At 34.0% G+C, this 22,409-nt stretch overlaps 2 protein-coding genes and 2 pseudogenes across 2 annotated transcripts; all 4 read left to right on the forward strand.

Annotated features, from left to right (window-relative positions):
- The first annotated feature begins 4,890 nt into the window (after positions 1-4,890).
- Positions 4,891-8,468, forward strand: LOC117908679 (annotated as a pseudogene).
- Positions 8,469-9,815: 1,347 nt separating this feature from the next.
- On the forward strand, positions 9,816-12,356 carry LOC117908208 (putative inactive G-type lectin S-receptor-like serine/threonine-protein kinase SRK). The gene is made up of 4 exons (XM_034821850.1): positions 9,816-10,392; positions 10,747-10,840; positions 11,857-11,888; positions 12,265-12,356. The coding sequence occupies exons 1-4, from the start codon at positions 9,816-9,818 to the stop codon at positions 12,354-12,356; spliced, it is 795 nt and encodes a 264-aa protein (XP_034677741.1).
- Positions 12,357-18,330: 5,974 nt separating this feature from the next.
- Positions 18,331-19,138, forward strand: LOC117908209 (S-locus-specific glycoprotein S6-like). Its single transcript, XM_034821851.1, has 2 exons — positions 18,331-19,050; positions 19,115-19,138. Exons 1-2 carry the CDS (start codon positions 18,331-18,333, stop codon positions 19,136-19,138), a joined length of 744 nt encoding a protein of 247 aa, XP_034677742.1.
- Positions 19,139-19,223: 85 nt separating this feature from the next.
- Positions 19,224-21,648, forward strand: LOC117908210 (annotated as a pseudogene).
- The last annotated feature ends 761 nt before the right edge of the window (positions 21,649-22,409 follow it).

Genomic DNA, 22,409 nt, shown 5'->3' on the forward strand with positions numbered 1-22,409 from the left:
CTTATCTTTCTAAATTAGGATATATTTCTTGTAGTAATAAATTGGCGATCATTGATTCTGAAATTTGTGTTGGTTGTAAACTTGGCAAAAGCCATCGTTTACCTTTTTCTCTAAATGATGAACGTTGTGCCATGCCTTTTGATCGCTTACACTATGATTTATGGGGTCTGTCACCAGTTCTCTCTTTTACTGGATATAGATACTATGCAGTATTCATTGATGATTGTACCAGATTTAGTTTGATATTCCCTTTAAAACAAAATCTGATTATTTTGATACCTTCATCCATTTACAACGTTATATTGAGACTCAATTTTCATCCAAAATAAAATCCTTTCAATGTGATGGTGGAATCGAATTTACAAATAATAAATTTCGATCTCACTTGCAATCTTATGGCATTGTTCTCCATTTGGCATGCCCCTACACTCCTAGTCAAAACGGCATTGCCGAACGTAAGCATCACCATGTCACAGAAACAGGTCTTACCCTTATGTTCCATGCACGTGTATCACTCTCTTTATGGGTTAAGGCCTTCTCAACTGCTGTCTTTCTCATTAACCGACTCCCATCACCGTTACTTGATGGCAAAACTCCTTATGAGCTCTTGTTTGGTAAGCAATCGGATTACTCTATGCTTCACACTTTTGGATGTCTTTGCTTCCCTTATTTGAAAGATTACTCACCAAATAAATTGTCTCCAAAATCTGCTTCTTGTATCTTTTTAGGTTACAGTACACTTCATAAAGGATTTTGATGCCTCGATCGAATGACACATCGTGTCTATGTTTCTCGACATGTGCAGTTTTGTGAAAATACTTTTCCTTATCATGGTGATTCTATACAAAATTTGCAAACCAACATTGACTATACCCATTTTTCTTAATGTCCGGACTATGCGTCTAGTTCTTCTCATTCGTTTTTTAGTTCACCATCTTTGCCTTGCAGTGATTCTCCACACCTGTCCTCAGATCCTCCCCCTGATCTGCAAGGTCCTATTTCTGTGGAACCCCTCTCGGATTCTACAGCTTCAGACTCAACTTTCCCACCGAGTGTCTTCCATTCCTCGTGTGACCACTTCCAGCCACCCAATGATTACCAGAGGAAAAGCCGGTATATTCAAACCACGGTTATATCATGCTATGAATGTTTTGTCTTCTTTTCAAACTTTTTAGGCACTTCTTGCTCTCAAAGAACCTCGGGGTTTTAAGTCTGCTACAAAACACCCTAAATGGCTCTCGGCTATGGATGATGAGATTCAAGATTTGAAGACAAATGATACGTGGGTTCTTGTACCTCGTCCTAACAATCACAATGTAGTAGGCTGCCGTTGGATTTTCAAAACCAAACTTTGATCGGATGGGTATATTGAGCGTCACAAGGCACGTCTTGTGGCTCAAGGATTTTCTCAGATTCATGGTCTTGACTTTGGTGACACATTTAGTCCTGTAGTGCGCCCTGCTATAGTTAGAATTATTTTATCATTGGTTGTTACTTCTGGATGGTGTTTACATCAACTAGATGTAAAAAATGCCTTTCTACATGGTTTTCTCAATGAAGAGGTGTATATGGAACAACCGCCTGGTTACACAAATCCACAATTCCCTCAGCATGTTTGTCGCCTAAAGAGGGCTCTTTATGGGTTGAAACAAGCCCCTCAAGCTTGGTTTCATCGTTTTAGCTCTTTTTTGCTCAAACTTGGATTTCTTTCTAGTTAGGTTGATTCTTCATTATTTGTTTATCACTCCTCGGTTGGAACTGTTTATTTACTTCTTTATGTTGATGACATGGTCATAACTGGAAGTAATTCTTGTATGGTTCAAACCCTCATTACTCGACTTTCCAAGGAATTCTCCATGAAGGATTTGGGTGATCTTCATTATTTCCTTGACATTGAAGTGCAAGCTAATGAGAAGGGTTTGTTTTTCACAACATGCTTTTTTCTACGTATATATTTGTAATCATGCAGTTATTAAATGAATTGTTGTAATAATGAATGTAGTGGCTATATGTCCCCCGAGTTTGTTGTGTGAGGTCTCTTTTCAACTAAATCTAATGTTTTTAGCTTCGGGGTCTTGTTACTAGAGATTCTAAGTGGTAAGAAGATTACCAAATTTTATCATAGTGACTTACTCAATCTTCTTGGAAATGTAAGTAACACAATTTTCCTCTTATGTACCTAAAGTTATCATGTTTACTACTATATTTCAAGCTTGAAGTTAGATCCTTGAATGCAATTGACCAAATTAGGACTATATATTTTCTTTTTTTGGGGAATTATTCATCAAAGTATAATTTTTTTTCCTTTAGGCACGAGACCTGTGGAAAAACAACAGAGGACAAGAGTTGATTGATCTAGTACTAAATGAGATATCTTCGAGACATATTCTGTTAAGGTACATCAATGTAGCCCTTCTTTGTGTTCAAGAAAGTACAGATGATAGGCCCACCATGTCCGATGTTGTCTCCATGCTTGGCAAGGAAAATGTACTTTTATCTTCTCCAAATGAGCTGGCCTTCTCAAATCTATCGAGTATGAAACGACATGCATCTCAAGATAGGCTTGAAATTTGTTCCTTAAATGATGTAACACTTTCAAGCGTGGGAGCATGATAAGTGTTCTAAATTTCAGATTGCATATGCTTAAATGTCTTCAGCATATTGTCTAGTATTATATCGGCCATCAAGTTGATTGTTGATGTACTGAACGTGTGAACTTTTGTATGTATTTTTCTTTCAATGCAGTTCAATAATGTGCTTAATTTTACTCAATCCTCAAGGATTCAGACCTGTATCTCATCTTCCCATCTGTAATTGCTACTGAATTTGCTTTTATGCATTGCCAATCCAGAGTGTAAAATACAGCCGTTAGAGCTCACTGCAAATATTCAACTAGTATTAGTAAAGACGAGCTTTTGCGCATGTTACAGCAAAGCATAAGTACTAATTAACATATAGGCAAGAGGGAAAGTGAGGAAGGAAAGCAGCTGTAGATTTTTTTGCCTTTTAAGCTGTGATATCATCTAACATTTTTTTAAGGGAAGAAATATTATAATTGAAGGTTTACGTTGAGTACTCGTAAAACCTTCTTTTCTTATTGGACATGGTTTCAATAAAATCCATTTGGTTGTCAAGAAATCTGAGGGAGTTCAGGATGTGGATGAGGAATTTGAAGTCTACCCTCGTCCCTATAGCTTAAAATGAAAAGGCATGGTTATGGGGCTTGCAGTAGGAGATTGACCCAGAAGCCAACCAGAAAAGACATGCATCTATCGTTCAAATGATTTTCTAAACTTATTAAATTGATTTTCAAGAACTTGATAAATACCTCATTTCTGTAATAAGGTGATTTCAAACGTTAGAAAACAGTGAAGGAAAATGTGAAATCACTCTACCACCAAGCATAGATGGACACTCAAGAATAAATAGTAGAGTTGGATTTTAACACAAACCTCTTTTAAAGAAGAGAATGTAAAGATGATTATGAAAAATTAGGTGTTGTTTGTTTTTTAAATTTTTTTTATAGAAAAAACATTTTTGTTTTAGATTTCAAATAGTTTGTTATTGTACATTTTGTTAATATATTACTTATTTCTTAAATTTTTTATTATAAAAAAATATATTTGACTTTTTCTAGATGCTAAAAGTAATTTGTAGGTTTTTTTTTACTTCTTAAATATTTAATAAAAATAAAATATTTTAAAAAATAACTTAATAGTTAACGTTATTAAATACTATTTAGTTTTAAATTCAAATTAAATTAAGTAAAAAAAAAAAAAAAAGTAAAACCACCTTAATATTAAATTTGGTTGAAAAAATAAATCTCTTATGTTTTTCCTCCACCCATAAGTGACTTTGTGCCAGCGTCCAAAGAAGTAATGTGGCCTAATGGGGGATTTTTGATATTTTCCTTTTTTTCAATAAGATATTTGTAAAAAAGTTGTAGTTATATAAATGATTTTAAACAATGTTGTATCCTAAGGGACCTCCTTCCATGCAAAAAAAATGCATGTGGTATTCTTCAAATTATTAAATTGTATCTAGCGAAAAGGTCCAACGTGAATTTGAAAAAAAGGGAGAATTCCCATTTAGGGTGAGCTACCAGTGATAATGATCCAAAAGGGTCACCATGTTTACAAATTCCTATCAAGACCTTTGAAAAGTTGATAATTTCAAGAATTCTAATTGTAACTTTTTTTTTTTTTCATTTTTCCTATTATTCTCATTTAATTTTACCTTTTTTATTGTTTTTCTTTTATACTTCTTTACACATTATTATTATTATTAATGTTAATATTATTATTTATAATATTAATATTTTGAATTATTCATGTTATTTATTAATATCATTTTTACTAATATTATTTATTTTTATGATTATTATTCATATTTTAAAAATAATAATTAAAAAAATAAAATAAAATAAAGAAAAGACAAAATAGGGAAAAGGCAAAGTAAGGATATGTTTGACTTTAAAATAAAGGACCTAAGGGTATGTTTGAGTTTTTATATTTTGAAGCATATGAAAGATTATCAAGTTGATGTCTCATTATCAATAGAGCCCACCATCTTTGGTAATTCTCCTTTTGAAAAATGATAAATGAACAAACAGGTCAAACATTTGTAGTATGGAGCCCACCATCTTTGCTAATTCTCCCTTTGAAAAATGATAAATGAACAAACGGGTCAAACATTAATACCTAAAACAACTCTTCCGTGTAGAATTGATATTCTTCGATTGCTACCACACAGTGGTGTAGAATTTTCCTAGAAGAAATATTGAAAGGGAGGTCAGTGGAAAGGAGATTTCGACTGACCAGTCGCTGGACCACAGGTCTGCCACTGCCTGTTTTGGATGGCCATAAGATTATTGATGGGCTGCTTAAACGCTGCTTATGAGTTATGGGTAACATGAAAATTTCAACAAGAAGGTGGTCTGCTAATCTCGTTTTCTTGATTATTTGTTCAGGTTTTCACTGGCAATTTGTTGATGCCTTTACAGATACAATCTTAGAAGGTCAATCACTCACAACCTCTCAGACCATTATATCTGCTGCTGGTAACTTTGAATTAGGATTCTTTTCTCCTGGAAAGTCCACAAAATATTATGTGGGGATATGGTACAAGAAATTCTCAGAGCAAACCATTGTGTGGGTAGCTAACCGAGATTATTCATTCATAAATCCATCCGTGGTTCTTACTGTCAGCACAGATGGCAACCTCGAGATTTTGGAGGGGAAGATTTCCTACAAGGTGACAAGCATATCATCAAACAGCAACACTAGTGCCACCCTGTTGGATTCTGGGAATCTTGTTTTGAGAAATAAGAAGTCAGATGTCTTATGGGAGAGCTTTGACTATCCATCGGACACGCTCCTGCCCGGAATGAAACTTGGATATGACAAAAGGGCTGGAAAAACATGGTCATTGGTGTCATGGAAGAGCAGAGAAGATCCCAGTCCAGGAACTTTCTCCATAGAACACGACGCGAATGAAAGTAGCCAGATTTTTAACCTGCAAGGACCCAAAATGTATTGGACTAGTGGGGTGTGGGATGGGCAGATTTTCAGCCAGGTTCCTGAGATGCGTTTCATCTACATGTACAAGTACAATACATCCTTTAATGAGAATGAAAGCTATTTTTCTTACTCTCTTCATAATCCCTCCATTCTGAGCAGAGTGGTGCTAGATGTGTCAGGCCAGGTTAGGCGTCTGAATTGTCATGAAGGCACACATGAATGGGATTTATTTTGGCTTCAACCAAAAACACAGTGTGAGGTTTATGCTTACTGTGGGCCTTTCGGAACCTGCACTCCGGATTCTGTTGAATTTTGTGAATGCTTGCCAGGTTTTGAACCTCGCTTCCCTGAAGACTGGAATCTGCAAGACAGATCTGGAGGGTGTGTGAGGAAAGCAGATTTGCAATGTGTCAATGAAAGCCATGCTAATGGGGAGCGAGACCAGTTTCTTTCGGTGTCTAACGTGAGACTGCCCAAGTATCCAGTAACAATACAAGCAAGGAGTGCTATGGAGTGTGAATCAATTTGCCTGAATAGCTGCCCTTGCTCCGCTTATGCTTATGAGGGAGAGGAGTGTAGAATATGGGGTGGAGATCTTGTAAACGTGGAGCAGCTACCAGATGGTGACAGTAATGGTAGAAGTTTCTATATCAAACTTGCTGCCTCTGAGCTAAATAAGAGAGGTAAGAAAACAGAGTCATAGTTGTTATTGTAGGACATAAAGCATATGGGTCTTGTTTTATTTTCAATATAAAATGGCCATCGATTCAGCTAAATTTAATATGATATATTTTGTTTTACAGTTTCAAGCAGCGAGTGGAAGGTATGGCTAATTGTTACACTGGCCATATCTTTAACTTCAGCCTTTGTCATTTATGGGATATGGGGAAGGTTCCGAAGAAAAGGTCAGTATTTCTCATGGACAGACGGATGGCCAAGCAATTCAACAGTTTTTAGTTTCCATCTACAAATACAAAACCAGTTCTTTTCTGAAATGAGTTCATTACCACTGTTATTAAATAATTAAGGTAACATTAGGATTTCATGTTCTAATTACATGTGAGTGTGTATGTGGAATCCAATGTGAGAAATAATTTATTCCCATGCCAGAATTCCTACATTCTTATGATATTTAATGTCTGTTTGTTCTTTACCAAGCAGGGGAAGATTTGTTACTATTTGATTTCGGTAACAGCTCAGAAGATACCAGCTGCTATGAGCTTGGCGAGACAAATAGACTTTGGAGGGGCGAGAAGAAGGAAGTTGATTTGCCCATGTTCAGTTTTGCGAGTGTATCTGCTTCTACAAATAACTTCTGTACTGAAAATAAACTAGGAGAGGGCGGTTTTGGATCTGTTTACAAGGTAAGATTACAACCCCTGACAATAATGTTCTACAATCTGTTTTGGAATGTAAAGGCCCACTTGATATATACCAAATTTCTTTTACTTGGTGTAATTGTAATCAGTTGAAATTCCCATGACAGGGAAAGTCACAAAGAAGATATGAAGTAGCTGTGAAAAGGCTCTCAAAAAGATCCAAACAAGGATGGGAGGAGTTAAAAAATGAAGCCATGCTTATAGCCAAGCTGCAACACAAGAATCTTGTGAAAGTTTTGGGATATTGCATCGAGCGGGATGAGAAGATATTGATTTACGAGTATATGTCCAACAAAAGCTTGGATTTCTTCCTCTTTGGTTTGTAACTTCCTCATACATATACTTCCGGCTAGTGTATATTCAATGAGAAAACTTTACACATTCATCATTCTTCACCACTTATTTGCTAACATCTATTTATTTGGTGTAAAATGGAGATAGATCCTACAAAACATGGGATTTTGAATTGGAAGACACGAGTTCACATCATTGAAGGGGTTGCTCAGGGACTTCTTTATCTACATCAGTACTCTAGATTGAGGATTATTCATCGAGATTTGAAGGCTAGCAACATTCTTCTAGATAAGGATATGAATCCTAAAATATCAGATTTTGGAATGGCAAGAATATTTGGAGGCAACAAATCATATAGTTGGGACTTAGTAAGTGAATCCTGACAAATTATAAAATATGTGAATGTTCATACAACATTTGAAATCATGCAGCTACTGAATGATTTTTCTCATTAATAATCAAATCCAGTGGCTATATGTCCCCTGAGTATGCTTTGGAAGGTCTTTTCTCCACTAAATCTGATGTCTTTAGCTTTGGGGTCTTGTTACTGGAGATTTTGAGTGGCAAGAAGAATACTGGATTTTACCAAACCGACTCGCTCAATCTTCTTGGATATGTGAGTAACACAATATTTATTCACTTACATAACTATTTATGATGTTTTGATATGCTAATTCCTAGTTTTCAATTCCCTTGTCATATTACCTATCCGGTTGTCTTGGGATAATGGTAAATTTTCACATTATGTCTACTACTCAGTCTCAAGGCTTATTTTATATTGTGGCTGATATAAAAAGGACTTTATTATCTTTTACTTTTTGGGAATTTGCATCAATGGATAATTTTCTTCATTTAGGCATGGGATCTGTTGAAAGACAGCAGGGGGCAGGAGTTGATCGATCCAGGGTTGGAAGAGACTTCGCCAACACACATTCTGTTGAGGTACATCAATGTAGGCCTTCTTTGTGTTCAAGAAAGTGCAGATGACAGGCCTACCATGTCTGATGTTGTCTCAATGCTTGGCAATGAAAGTGTACGTTTACCTTCTCCAAAACAACCGGCATTTTCAAATCTGAGAAGTGGGGTGGAACCACATATATCCCAAAACAGGCCTGAAATTTGTTCCTTAAATGGTGTGACACTTTCAGTTATGGAAGCACGATAATGGTTCAGAACTTAATAAATAATATGCTTAAATTTCAGCATATTGTCTTGTATTGTTCTTGGTGAATTCATAGCTCATATACTAAAATGGACAAGTGACCTTATGTGTGAATTTTTCTTCCAAAACAGTTTAATAATCATCTTGTACTCAATCCCTATGGATTCAGACCTGTGTCTCATCAATCTGGAATTGCTACTAAATCTGACTTTATCCGGTCAAATTTGGATTTAATTTGAAAATGATCTGTTCCATTGTCGATCCAAAGAGTAAAATACAACTTTTTTCATTGCTTAGTAGCTAACAAAAGGTGCCTCTGGGGCCAATCCAGCTATAGAGAATCAACCACCCACCTTCCACTTCCTCTCTTATGGATGTTTCTGAATGCCCTGGCATATGTATATCATTTCCATATAAACCACCAATTTGGCCTGGGATCAGTTTCATCGAGTATTTCAGGAGACAACATAAAACAAGTCAAAAAGTAGATAATTACGAACTAATTGGCCATCCAGCACAGAAAATCCATCTCCCAATGGGGCCTTAAAGCACTTGAATTTACTGTTCTTTCCATCATTATTTTCATTCTGGGCATGGCCTAGATTGAAGAAAGGTCCGATACAAATAATATATCTAGGAGGGAATCCTAACAAAAGGTCTTTCAAAACTGCTACACCTTGCTTTGAATGGTGCCTGGTATCAGCATTGAATGAGTGTTTTTCCTATGCCCCACCATTAAAATGAATGGGAGTCTCCAAATTACATAGATTTTTTTTTATAATGTATTATTTTATAAATTTCATAGAATTATTAATTTAGTATTTTAGCCCCGAAGTCTGTAAAAAAACATGATTTGCTTGAGGTTATCATATTATCATGCATTAATTTATTGAAATTCTACTATTTTTTCCTTAATTAAAAAGTGAATTTTAAATTTTTTTTAATTTTTTATTTTTAAAAAAGGTCACTTTTCTCTCTTTTTTCTTTGAAGTCTCTAACTCTATAACACTTGAACTCATTTTCTCATACAAAATAAAATTAATCAAATTCAAATTTGAAACATTGAAAATTAATCAATAACATAAAAATCAATTGAAAAATGAATTTATATAATCAAAAACCTTAATTACTATCAAATTACTAACTTTCTAACTATTTACATGATTAATCATTATAAGATTTTTATTATGACAATAGATTTTGGTACTGATGATCTAAAACCCTGATCTGTAGACATAAAAGTCCCTGTCATCAAACCCTGATCTAGAACAGTATTTGACATCATGGAAATGCACTGATGATCCATCCACTAGAAACTTCACTTGGAGATTAGATATTCCCAGGCTGCCTCAACTGGCTGTTGGCATGGGATCAGTCAAAAAGTACCGCACAGGGCCATGGAATGGAGTTTGATTTAATGGTGTACCAGTGTTTCCCAATGAGGAGGTCTATTTACCATTAATGATTTTTAATGAGGAGAATGTATATAACTTGTCTCAGGCTGGCAGCTACTCTGCTACTCTGAGAGTCACCATCAATCATTTAGGCTTGCTGCAATGGAATATATTGAATGAAAGCAATGATGAGTGGACTACTATGTACACAGTACCATATGACCCATGTGACAACTATGGACTGTGTCGTGCTAATGGCATTTGCAGGCTTTCCAGCATGCCAGTCTGTGAGAGTTTGAAGGGGTTCACCCCCAACTCAAAAGGAGAATGGGAAATGCTTGATTGGTCTAGTGGATGTGAAAGGGCAGGGTCCTTGGATTGCAAGAGCAAAGATGACCTTATGAAGGTCTTAGGGGTGAAATTGCCTGACTTGTTGGAGTTTCGGTTGAACAAGAGTATGAGCCTCAAGGAATGTGAGGCAGAGTGCTTGAAGAACTGCTCCTGTGTGGCGTATGCGAATTCAAACATTAAAGGTGGAAGCAGTGGTTGTTTGACCTGGTATGGAGATCTGATTGATATTAGAGGGTTCACAGATGGGAAAAGTGGGCAAGACCTTTATACCAGATGTCCAGCTGGGGAACTAGGTAAGAGTATTTACACTCTTTTCACTTCCAAGCTCTTTTATTGTTCATCCATGAAGGTTTAACAAGCATTGCAATCCGGATTGCATGGTTGCTTATTTTCTCTAGGTAAGTTAGGATCTTTTTCATTTTTGGGATATGAAAGAAAGTTAGGATTGTTTGTCATATATCATAGTGGGACATTTTGACATGGAATAGCTAGTATCCTCAGTAATGGTTTCTATCTTTTAACTAAAGGCACAAAAACAATTGATGGCCAACTCTCTCTGCAGTAGGGTGCAGACAAGACTGAAGCGAGGATTTGATAACAAAAGTTTTTAGCAAAATGATTAAATTTCTTCCCATCTCCTGTTTCAGGGTCAATCCATGGTTCGCATAAGAAGAAAAAACTGGTTGCTGTCCTAGTTGCATTGACCATTTCTGGAATGCTAATCTTGGGCTTGGTGTTCTGGTGCATAAAAAGGAAAAAAATTGAGGTAATCCTAATTATTGGTCCATTCAGTGTTTCAACTTTCATCATTGAAAATCTATATCATACAACTGGATCCTGAGTACAGTAATGAAGTAGGCACTATCTCATCAATAGGCCTGGAAAGTGAGACGGAAGATTTGGAGTTACCTTTATTTGATTTGGCTACCATTATTACTGCTACTAACAACTTCTGTGTCATAAATAGAATTGGCACAGGCAGCTTTGGTCCTGTTTTCAAGGTAACATTTGATTGTAAGAAAAAGTGTGTTTCCTATGAGACAATATGCAGGGCAGTTTGTCAGTAGGACAAGAAGTAGCAGTGAAGAGGTTGTCAAAGAATTCAGGACAGGGTCTTCAAGAGTTTAAGAATGAGATTTTTTTAATTGCCAAACTCCAACACAAGAATCTTGTGAAGCTTTTAGGCTGCTGCATTCAGGGACGAGAAAGGATACTACTCTATGAATATATGCCCAACAAGAGTTTGGATTATTTTAGTTCTGTTTGAAATTCTCAACCCTTTAGATCTCTTTGGACTGGTTTGGGTACATGATCATCCATACCATGCTCATGCATCTATAGAGTACAAATAGTTATAATCGCAAAATTTACAAGGGTTGAAATGATGTGCAGATCAAAACAGAAGAGCGTTATTGCCATGGAAAAAGCGCTTTGACATTGTTATGGGGATCGTGCAAGGACTTGTTTATCTCCACCAAGATTCTAGACTTCAAATCATTCATAGGGATCTCAAGGCAAGCAATATACTGATAGATGAAAACCTGAACCCCAAAATTTCAGACTATGGCTTGGCAATAATTTTTGGAGGGGGGTGAAATGGAAGCAAAAACAGAGTAATTGGAACATAGTAAGTTCTGTACTTCGACTTTAGAAATGATGTGCTTTTCCTTGAAATAACTTATATTTGAAATCTTCATGCTGTGGCTACATGTGTATGTGATTGATTGCAAATTTTCTGTTAAATTTGATATCTTTAGTTTTGGTGTGCTTCTGCTGGAGATTCTGGCTGGTATAAAGAACAGGGGTTTCTATCATTCAAACTACCACCATAATCTTCTGGGACATGCAAGTAGAAAGAATGAAAATCCACCTCTGTCACACACACACATCAAAGACGCATGCCCTCTCTTGCTTTTCTGACAAAGTATATGGCTTCCAATTACTTTAGACATGGTTGCTTTGGAAACAAGACATGGCCTTGGAAGTAATGGATGCATGTTTGGAGGACTCATGTATTGAATCCCAGCTACTAAGATGCATACAAGTCGATTTATTATGTGTTGAAAACCTCCCAGCAGATAGACCAGCTATGTCATCTGTGATTTTCACGTTGGGTACTGAGGGAGCAACACTACCTTAACCTAAACATCCTGGTTTCTTCACAGAAATAAGTACGATTGATACAGATGCAACAACAGGACGTGAAGAGTTACCTTCAGAAAATGTAGTAACCATCTCAGTCCCAGAAGGTAGATAAAGGATTCAAGCACTGAATCAGCGTGTGCAGGGTGCATCCAAGGTTTAATTCATGTAGGATATAGCACTAGTCTCTTCAATGGATGGGCACCAACTTCCTCAAGGTTGCAAAACTAGATTACAGCTTGGCCCCAAGGAGGCCAAGGTATTGAATTTACTGCACTAGAACCATATCTGCTGGGCTTCATGTATGAATAAAATGTGCTGGAGTGTGTCCTCTATGGCAGCTCAGGGCAGTGTGATTTGTAACTTAAAACTCACTAGTAAAACTTTTGAAATTCATATTTTCACAGGATCAAGTTGCGTATACACACAAGAATGTGGATTCTGCAGTCACCTTAGCTGCTTCACTTTATTTTCCCCAGAGTTTACATTTGCAGGGCTTATATAGATGCTGAGCTATACAAAAAATCTAGATTTCAAATCTCTCAAGAATTTCTAGAGGTGTTCAAAATCCTTTGAAATGTCCTTGGGAAGTGCAATGAGCTTGCAACAAATTGGAGTGAATGGAGATAAACAAATTGAAAATCAAATGAGAGGATTTGAAGCTTGAACAAATAAACACCTTCACATAATAAGGTGTGAATCTCTACTGTCTCTCTCAAGTTAGACATCTTTTAACTTCTTTTCATCTTCCCAGAAGCTTCAAATTTTTTTGCAAAACATTGACTTAAATACTACACAGTGGCAATCCTTAATGGAAGCTTTCAAGTTATTTAGGAGAAAGAATTCAAGAACTATGTAACAGATGATTCACATAGGTTCTTTCCTTAGGACTAACATGGAAAGAATTCAGGTAAATGGAGATGAATGTTTATCAAATTAACAGAGACAAACCTGCCAAGCAACCATTGAGATGCTGCAAGCTCAATTCAGATAGTTTGATCTTGCAATATTTTTTTCCAATTAATTGAGGGGGCATAAGAGAAGACACTGATTTTACATCTTAGTAACTTGTTTTTCATTGGAATTGGAAAATTCCCAGTTACCCTGTTCAGACAGTTCTTCCAATTGAAATGATTGAGCCCTTAAACTTGCATAGCACGGTACTCTGTTAAGATTCTGGAGTCTTTGAAGACTGCAACCTGATCCACTTGATGCTGTATCATGGTTCTATTAACTAGCTGGTCATGTCTTAACCCCCAGTTATACCCCTAAAAAAATCTCTGCTTTAATTAGAATCTCTTACTATATTCTTCCTAAACATAATATTTTAAAAGAAATTAACATATTCCTATATGAAAATATTGTCATTGGATACCTTTTTTAAAATAATAGAAAATTTCTTACAAAAAATATATCTTAATAAGAAAATATCAAAGACTTACATGTTGACTCAAAAAGAAATTTGATACACTTTCCACCACATGCTTTATTCAAACTCAAATGTTCTTAGCATACATATGAACACGAGGGGAAGTGAGGAATGAAGCAATTAAACCAAAGTGATTTAACATTTTTTTTCTTTTCTTTTTTTTGTGGAGAAGAATTTCGTATTTTAAGCTTTACTTTGACTCAAAACCTTTTGTTCATTTGGGAAAATTGAATGTGAAGCTGCCCATAAGCTAACCAGAAAAGACATGTATTTATTGTTCCTTTAATTATCAATTTTATTTTGGGCATGACCTAGATTGAGAAAGGTCCAATAAGGCTTATATATATAGAAGGGGATCTTAATATACAAAAGTGATGGATGAAGTTCATTCGTCCGCATGAAAAGGAGTAAGGTTATACAAAAAGAAAGGTAATACCATTGCACTTTATGATCCACTACCTCATGTTCGTGTGATGATTATGGTATAGGTGACACCTTTAATGTAAATTCAATTTTTTTGAATTTGTATCATTTATATAAAATGATGTAAAATGTCTTTTCAAGAGACACCTTTAAAAGTGATAAAAAGTTATGTAGATTTGGAAATAGTTTTCATTCTACTGTATTTTAAAAAATTAATTTTAAATTCACCATACAATTATCAAAAATCTGACTGAATGTGTTATTCTTCCAATTATTAAATGCATCTAGCAAAAAGGTCCAACGTGTTGCAAAAATCATAAATAAATGAACAGATCAAACTATTGGATTAGCCGTTAGGGTAGGGCTTTTTTAACTTGTACGGATATTTTAAAAAATAATTCTTCAAAAATGGTAATTTGAAAAATAATTCTTAAAATATGGTAGGTATAAAAATATTTTCAAATCTACGGCACTTTTAGCCACTTTGAAAGGTGTTTCTTGAAGAGACACTTTCTATATTTTCATATCAACCATAAATATTAAAAAAAAAAATTGAATTTACACTAAAGGTGTCTCTTGAAGAGACTTCTTCCGTAATTCCATAAAATTAAATTTATGTTAAAAGTGTCTCTTCAAAAGACACTTTTCCATAATTTTTTTATTAGTCATACACGTTAAAAAAAATTGTGGAATTGTGGAATTGTATATTAAAAGGAAAACCTTTTAATATAAATTTAATTTTATGGAATTGTGGAATGTGTCTTTTGAAAATACACTTAGTATAAATTCAATTATTTCAATGAATGACTGATACAATAATTGTTGAAGGTGTCTCTTCAAGAGACACCTTTAATATAAATTTAATTTTGTGAAATTGTAAAAAGTGTGTCTTAAGAAGACATCTTTAGCATAAATTCAATTTTTTTATTATGCAACTGATATGAAAACTGTGAAAATTGTCTATTTAAAAGACACTTTTAATATAAATTCGATTTTGTAGAATTATAAAAGGTATCTTTTGAAGAAGCACTTTTAATATAAATTCAAATTTTTTTAATGTGTGTTATATAAAAATTATGGAAGGTGTCTCTTGAAGAGATACCCTCAATGTAAATTCAATTTTTTTGAACGTGTATCATTTATATAAAAATGATGTAAAGTGTCTTTTCAAAAGACACCTTTAAAAGTGACAAAAAGTATCGTAGATTTGGAAATAATTTTCATTGTACTATATTTTTCAAAATTAATTTTAAATTCACCGTACAATTATAAAAAATCCTTATAGGGTACTGCAAACAACTCTTTGGTGCCATGCCTCCAAATGGTCACAAGTGAGATTGTGATCGGTCTAAAGCAATTATAATAAAAATTAGTAATTTGTCACATCAACTTTTAATGTTTTTAGAATATCATCTATCATGCATTTCAATTTTATATATAATATTTATTTTATTGATTAAAAATAATAATTTAATGTATCTTGCCTAATATTAATCTATACTAAATTAAAAATACGACACTTATAAAACAGTTCTACCAAAAAATACCTTTATAAACCTGTCTTTTCACATGAAAATGTCTTTTCTTGTTGTAACTCTTTTCTATGATAACAATTGAGAGCTAAAAATAACTAAAGAAAAGTTTTTTAAATCCATTTGCTTATAAATTCTCTTTCAATGAATATTTTTTTTATAAGTTTCTCATTTGATCTTTGCATTTGCCTTCAACTCACTACCATGTTTCTCAATAAGGATCTAAGTATCTAAATTCTCTATTATTTTATTTATTTATTTATTTTATATTGACTTTTGGTTTTGTTTTTGACAATGCCCATTTGTGTTTATAACCATTCACCCCCAAAACGTTATCATAAATGTTAGAACTATGTTTTCATTGTCCAATATTGACATATTGTCGGTTTGAAAATGGGTATGAATTATAATATAACTTCATAATAATAATAATAATAATAATAATAATAATAATAATAATAATAACCAAAGTGATAAATTAATTGTTTTAAAATAATTATATTTATTTTAAATGTTTTCTACTTTTTTCTTCACTAAAAATAAAACTTAAAGCAATGGTAATATTTTAAAGAAATAATTAATATTATAAAATTTGTTTTAGTAAAAAACAATTATTTAAATAAATTGAGGTTCCATTTGAATAGTTTTTTTTTTTTTTTTTTTTTTTTTACTTAGTTGAAAGCTAAAATTGAAGCAAATAATGATTTTTTGAACAAAAAATTATTATAAAAATTTCATGAAATATAAAAAACTTCTCAATAAAACTTTGAAACAACCTTTTTACACACTTCCGTATTAAAAATTCCCTTCAAGGCCAAAAGCATAAAAGCTCTTATCAAGTTTTTAAATATAAATTTTAAAAATTTCAAAAATTGATCCAAATAGAACCTAAATTAAGAATATGTTTTTATGAAAATAAATTTTAGATTTCTGTTTTAACTAATTTTCTTAAAATGTTAAAACTTTCTAACATAAATATAACTGATAATTAGTTGCATATTATGTAAAAAACATGTTTGTTGATTTATTTGTTCTAAATTTTTTTTATTAACTCAACCAAACGTAATTTTTTTTTAAACAAAAATTATTTTCTAAAATTCAATTCCCAAATACCATATATATATATATATTTTCTGAAAACACCAAAAACCGTTGTTCAAAACAATTTTAAAAAACAATAATCATGCAGACCCTTAAATTTTATGCATTGTATTATAACACAAATTGTGAAGTGTTAATTGAAGTTTGATATACATATAATTTCTGTTTTTATTTTAATATAATGACAACAAATTTATTATTGAGAAGTAAAAAAGAAAACAAAAACATTCTTTATTTTCTTTTCTTTTCTTTCTCTTCTTTTTTTTTCTTTTTTTTATTTAAAAAAAGTGACATTTTTTTCTTTCATTCTCTTCTTTAACAAATGTACTCCTTTTCTTCTATATATTTCCATATTTTACGCAAGTAAATGAAGGACAAAAGAAATAGATTAGGTGATAAATAAGGATGAAATAAAAAACAAATTTTTATCCATAAGGAAAATGTGTATCTTTTAAAAAAAATTCACAAAGATAATTATATTAAGAGTTATTTATATTATTTTATATATTTATATATTATTTCAATTGGTTTTAAAATATGTAAAAATATTTTCTTTAAATAATTTCCAAACAAACTACCTTTTTTAATAATGAATATATAAAAGAAAATTTCAAATTTAATTTAAATTATTCAAAAAGTTTGAAACTAATAAGGTGATAGACCAAGAAATAGAAACATTATTAATATGAAAGAAATATTAATATAAATAAAACACTATTTTATATATTTGAAAACAAATATTATATATCTTATAAATATTTTTATTTATTTATTAGACTAAAGTATTGTAAATGAATATATTTTTATGTTAAAATAATCTAGTTGATTAATTGTAAATATATCATAATGCACGTATTTGATGATAAATGCATAGAATGAGGATTCTGCTGTCCGATGGATGATGCTGCATGCAGTTCCTGTTTCAGGGCTGCTGTATCCAATATATCAAATCGATCTGTGGAAAAATTAATGTTTTATTGTTTGAGAGCCTTCAATTTTATTCATACTTCTCACCAATCTTATGGTGTATAATCCTGTGAAGTTATCACTGAAAAGCACTACCCACCAGAGAATAATAGTCATCCAATCTTATACTCGTCAACAATGATTCACATGGTTCCTTCATTCGGACTAACATTGAAAGAATTCAGGTAAATGGAGATAGATGTTTATCAAATTAACAAAGACAAACCAGACATCGAGATTGGCATTCCAAGCAACCATTGAGATGGTAGCTACTTCCAGGCTCTAGAACACAAACTCATTTCAGATAGTATGATCTTCTGACATTTTTTTCAATTGGATTAGGGAACATTTGGGAAGACTCAATAATTTTGCATTTTGGTAACTTGTTTTTCATTGGAATTGGAAAATTCCAAGTCACCCTGTTGAGACAGTTCTTCCAATCGAAATGCGCTACTCTGTTGGACTTGGACTGAAAGCCTGGCCAAGTCAAAAACTGCAACCTTATCCTCTTGATGCTGTGTCTTGGTTGCTGAAGAGGAGCTGTCTGACAAATTCTAGGAAAAACCTACGTTAGAGAATTTTTAGTATTTATTTTAACTAGTATATAGAAGTCTTCTTTTCATCTGTGAAAAACGTCGATGGAGACCCATCTTTTCTTCGCCTTCTTTTGTGCCTGGATTTGTCTCTCAGTTCCCTTGGAGTTCTGTATTGCAGCTGATTCCATAAGGATGCACCAATCCATAAGCAATGGTGAGACTTTAGTTTCCTCAGGCCAAAGCTTTGAACTAGGCTTCTTCTCTCCTGGAAACTCCAATAATTGGTACTTAGGAATATGGTACAAGAATACACCCCAGATAGTTGTATGGGTTGCCAACAGAAACAACCCCATCACAGATTCTTACCGAGTTTTAACCATCATCAACAATGGCCTTGTTCTTCTCAACCGGACAAAGAGTGTAATCTGGTCTCCCAATTTATCAAGGGTACCAGAAAATCCAGTTGCACAGCTCCTGGAGACTGGAAATCTTGTTCTTAGGGACAACAGTAATGAGAGTTCTAAAAGCTATATATGGCAAAGCTTTGATCATCCATCAGACACACTGTTGCCAGGCATGAAGATGGGAAGGAACTTAAAGACTGGTGTACAACGAAATTTGACATCATGGAGAAGTGCTGATGATCCATCCCTTGGAGACTTCTCTCTCAGAATCGATATTAGTGTGCTGCCTTATTTTGTTCTTGGTACGGGATCGAGCAAAAAAGTCCGATCTGGGCCATGGAATGGAATTGAATTCAATGGTCTTCCTGCGTTGAAAAACGGGGTTTTCAAATCAGTTTTTGTTTACAAAGAGGATGAGGTATATGCGTTCTATGAGTCTCACAACAATGCGGTTTTTACAAAACTAACATTGAACCATTCAGGTTTCGTCCAGCGTCTTCTATTGAAAAAAGGGAGCTCTGAATGGGATGAATTGTACTCGATACCTAATGACCTTTGTGAAAATTATGGGCGGTGTGGTGCTAATAGTATTTGCAGAATGGGCAAGTTGCAGATTTGTGAATGTTTGACGGGTTTCACACCGAATTCAGAAGAAGAATGGAACATGTTTAATACATCTGGTGGATGCACACGAAGAATGCCTTTAGATTGCCAAAGTGAAGAGGGATTTGTAAAGGTAACAGGGGTGAAATTGCCCGACTTAATAGATTTTCATGTGATTATGAGTGTGAGCCTTGGGGAGTGTAAGGCGTTGTGCTTGAACAACTGTTCTTGTACAGCATATGCCTACTCAAATCTTAATGGAAGCAGTGGCTGTTTGATGTGGTCCGGGAACCTGATTGATATCAGAGAGTTAAGTACAGAAACAAATAAGGAGGACATCTATATCCGCGGGCACACTTCTGAGCCAGGTAAGACACTTGATTTTGTGTAACTCACTTTTTTCTTTTAAGCTATCGGGGTTCTCTCCAATAGCCTCAGCCCTGAGTTATCCTGGTAATCAAGACGCAGAATAACTTATTTTCCAGAGGACAGAGATTCAACTTCACAAGAAAATTATAATCTAGTTAAAAATAATACCCCCATATTATGCTCCTGAAGAACCATAGTTCTTAGGATCCAGGTTAACTAATGATGAACTGACTTGTAATAATCCTAACAAGCAGAAAGCAAATATCTGATTCATTTTCTGAAGAAGCAGGGAAATCTGGGGAAATAGATACTTCATTCTTGTCACCGTCTGTTCCAGAGTCATACACTAATCAGAAGACCAAAAAAATAGTGATCATCCTTGTTATATCCAACTATTTTGGAATCCTCACCTTGGGCTTAGCAGTCTGGTTTCTATTTCTGAAGAAGAGAACAATGGGAACAGGTATGCATACTTATCCACCTTGATGATTTTGTTGAAAGAAAACCATGTGGTAGTGCTTTAAAAGCTACTTCTAAGTTGTTATCCCTTTTAACAGACCAGGAAAGCAAGAAGGAGAACTTAGAGTTACCTTTGTTTGACTTGCCTACCGTTGCAACTGCTACTAACAACTTCTCCAACACCAATATGATTGGAGCAGGTGGCTTTGGGCCTGTGTACAAGGTAATATGCGCCATCTTATGCATCTCGGTAACCCAAAAATGATCTCGAAACAAAGAAGAGAAAAATATTTGCATCTTACACATCATATTTTGCAGGGCAATCTACCAGAAGGAGTAGCAGTAGCAGTGAAGAGATTGTCCAAGAATTCAGCACAGGGTGTGCAAGAGTTCAATAATGAAGTTGTTTTGATGGCGAAACTTCAGCACAAGAATCTTGTCAGGCTTTTGGGCTGCTGCGTTCAAGGAGAAGAAAGAATATTACTCTACGAATATATGCCCAACAAAAGCTTGGATTATTTTATTTTCGGTTTGAGCTCCGTATCCTTATCTGTTTGGATTAGTTTCACTTTTTGATCACCCATATTATGCTCAGTCGTGTTCAGCTCAATTCACACATCTAAGTAATGAATTAGGCCTAATAAAAAAATTTATAAAGGCGGATGTATTGTGCAGATCAAAACAGAAGAGCATTATTGGCATGGGATAAGCGCTGCGAGATTGTTATGGGGATAGCACGAGGGCTTCTCTACCTCCATCAAGACTCTAGATTTCAAATTATTCACAGGGATCTCAAGACGAGCAATATTTTACTGGACGACAATCTCAACCCTAAAATTTCAGACTTTGGCTTGGCAAGAATTTTTGGAGAGAATGAAATGGAAACGAGAACAAAGAGAATTATTGGGACTCAGTAAGTTATAAACCTTTATAATTTTATAAAATGGAATTTATCCCTTCAAATAACTCGTACTTAAAAATGTTGGTGCAGTGGCTATATGTCCCCTGAGTATGTGATTGATGGGCACTTTCCTGTCAAATCAGATGTCTTTAGCTTTGGTGTTCTTTTACTAGAGATTGTGAGTGGTAAAAAAAACAGAGGGTTCTCTCATCCATATCACCACCACAACCTCTGGGACATGTAAGTAGAAAGAATGCAATGGTGTTTCCTCTCTCTCTCTCTCTCTCAATTTGTCTCTACTCTCTACCTTTTTCTGGGTTTTGAGGAAGACAATAAATATGATTTTTGCTCTAGGCATGGCTGCTGTGGGAACAAAACAAGGCCTTGGAATTAATGGATGCATGTTTGGAAGATTCATGTGTTGCATCGCAGGTATTACGATGCATACAAGTAGGTTTACTATGTGTTCAGAACCTTCCAGCAGACAGACCAGCAATGTCATCAGTGATTTTCATGTTGGGTAATGAGGGGGCAACATTGCCTCAACCTAAACATCCTGGTTTCTTCATGGAAAGATGTTTAGTGGATACAGATACAATGTCAGGAAAGATAGAGTTACATTCAGAAAATGAAGTAACCATCTCAAAGCTAAAAGGTAGATGGAGAATTCAAACATCTGCTTAGTGAATTAGTTATGCAGGTGTCAGCTTCTCTGACTGAAACGGCTTGCAAAGGTTCCTCTGTTGCAGCTCAGGGCACTGAAATCTGCAACTTAAGACTCACTAGTAGAATTTCTAAGTTCAGATTCCCTCTGGAACTGGTCGGTAGTAAGCAGAAGAACATGTATTCTACACTCACTTTATATGTTACAGTCACTTTATATTCCACTTGTTGTAGAAGCCCAATAGGGGCTACAGCCAAACACCCGTTAAAAGCCCAAACCAATTGAGCCTAGAGGATGAGTACCAAAGCCCAATGAAATCTCAAGGCAAGGTGTTTCTACCTTGCATTTGATCCACTGAGCTTTAAAAGCAAAGGTGAGGCCATTGAGCTGTGTCATGCTAAAGTAATAGCGTTGTAAAATTAAATACATAGCAAGATTAATGGTTTTTCTTCAAAAAATTTTATGTGAATATTTACATTCATGTTTATTTTTATAATAATAATTATCAAATTAATATAATAATTTTAAAATAATAAAATACAAAAATAAAGAGATAAAATTAAATACTATGATTTTTTTTTTATCTTAAACACATCTTTATGTTTAAATATTATACATGTTCTATTTAATAAAGTTTAAAATATTAATATATTTATATTTATCTTTATAATTTAATTTGATATGTGTAATATAAAATTGAAATATTATTGAAATTTGTAATTATATATTTTAAATTTCTTATAAATTTTTTTTGTATAATATATAAATTATATAATTATTA

Source organism: Vitis riparia, chromosome 19 (assembly GCF_004353265.1).
Source record: "Vitis riparia cultivar Riparia Gloire de Montpellier isolate 1030 chromosome 19, EGFV_Vit.rip_1.0, whole genome shotgun sequence".
NCBI classification, from domain to species: Eukaryota; Viridiplantae; Streptophyta; class Magnoliopsida; order Vitales; family Vitaceae; genus Vitis; species Vitis riparia.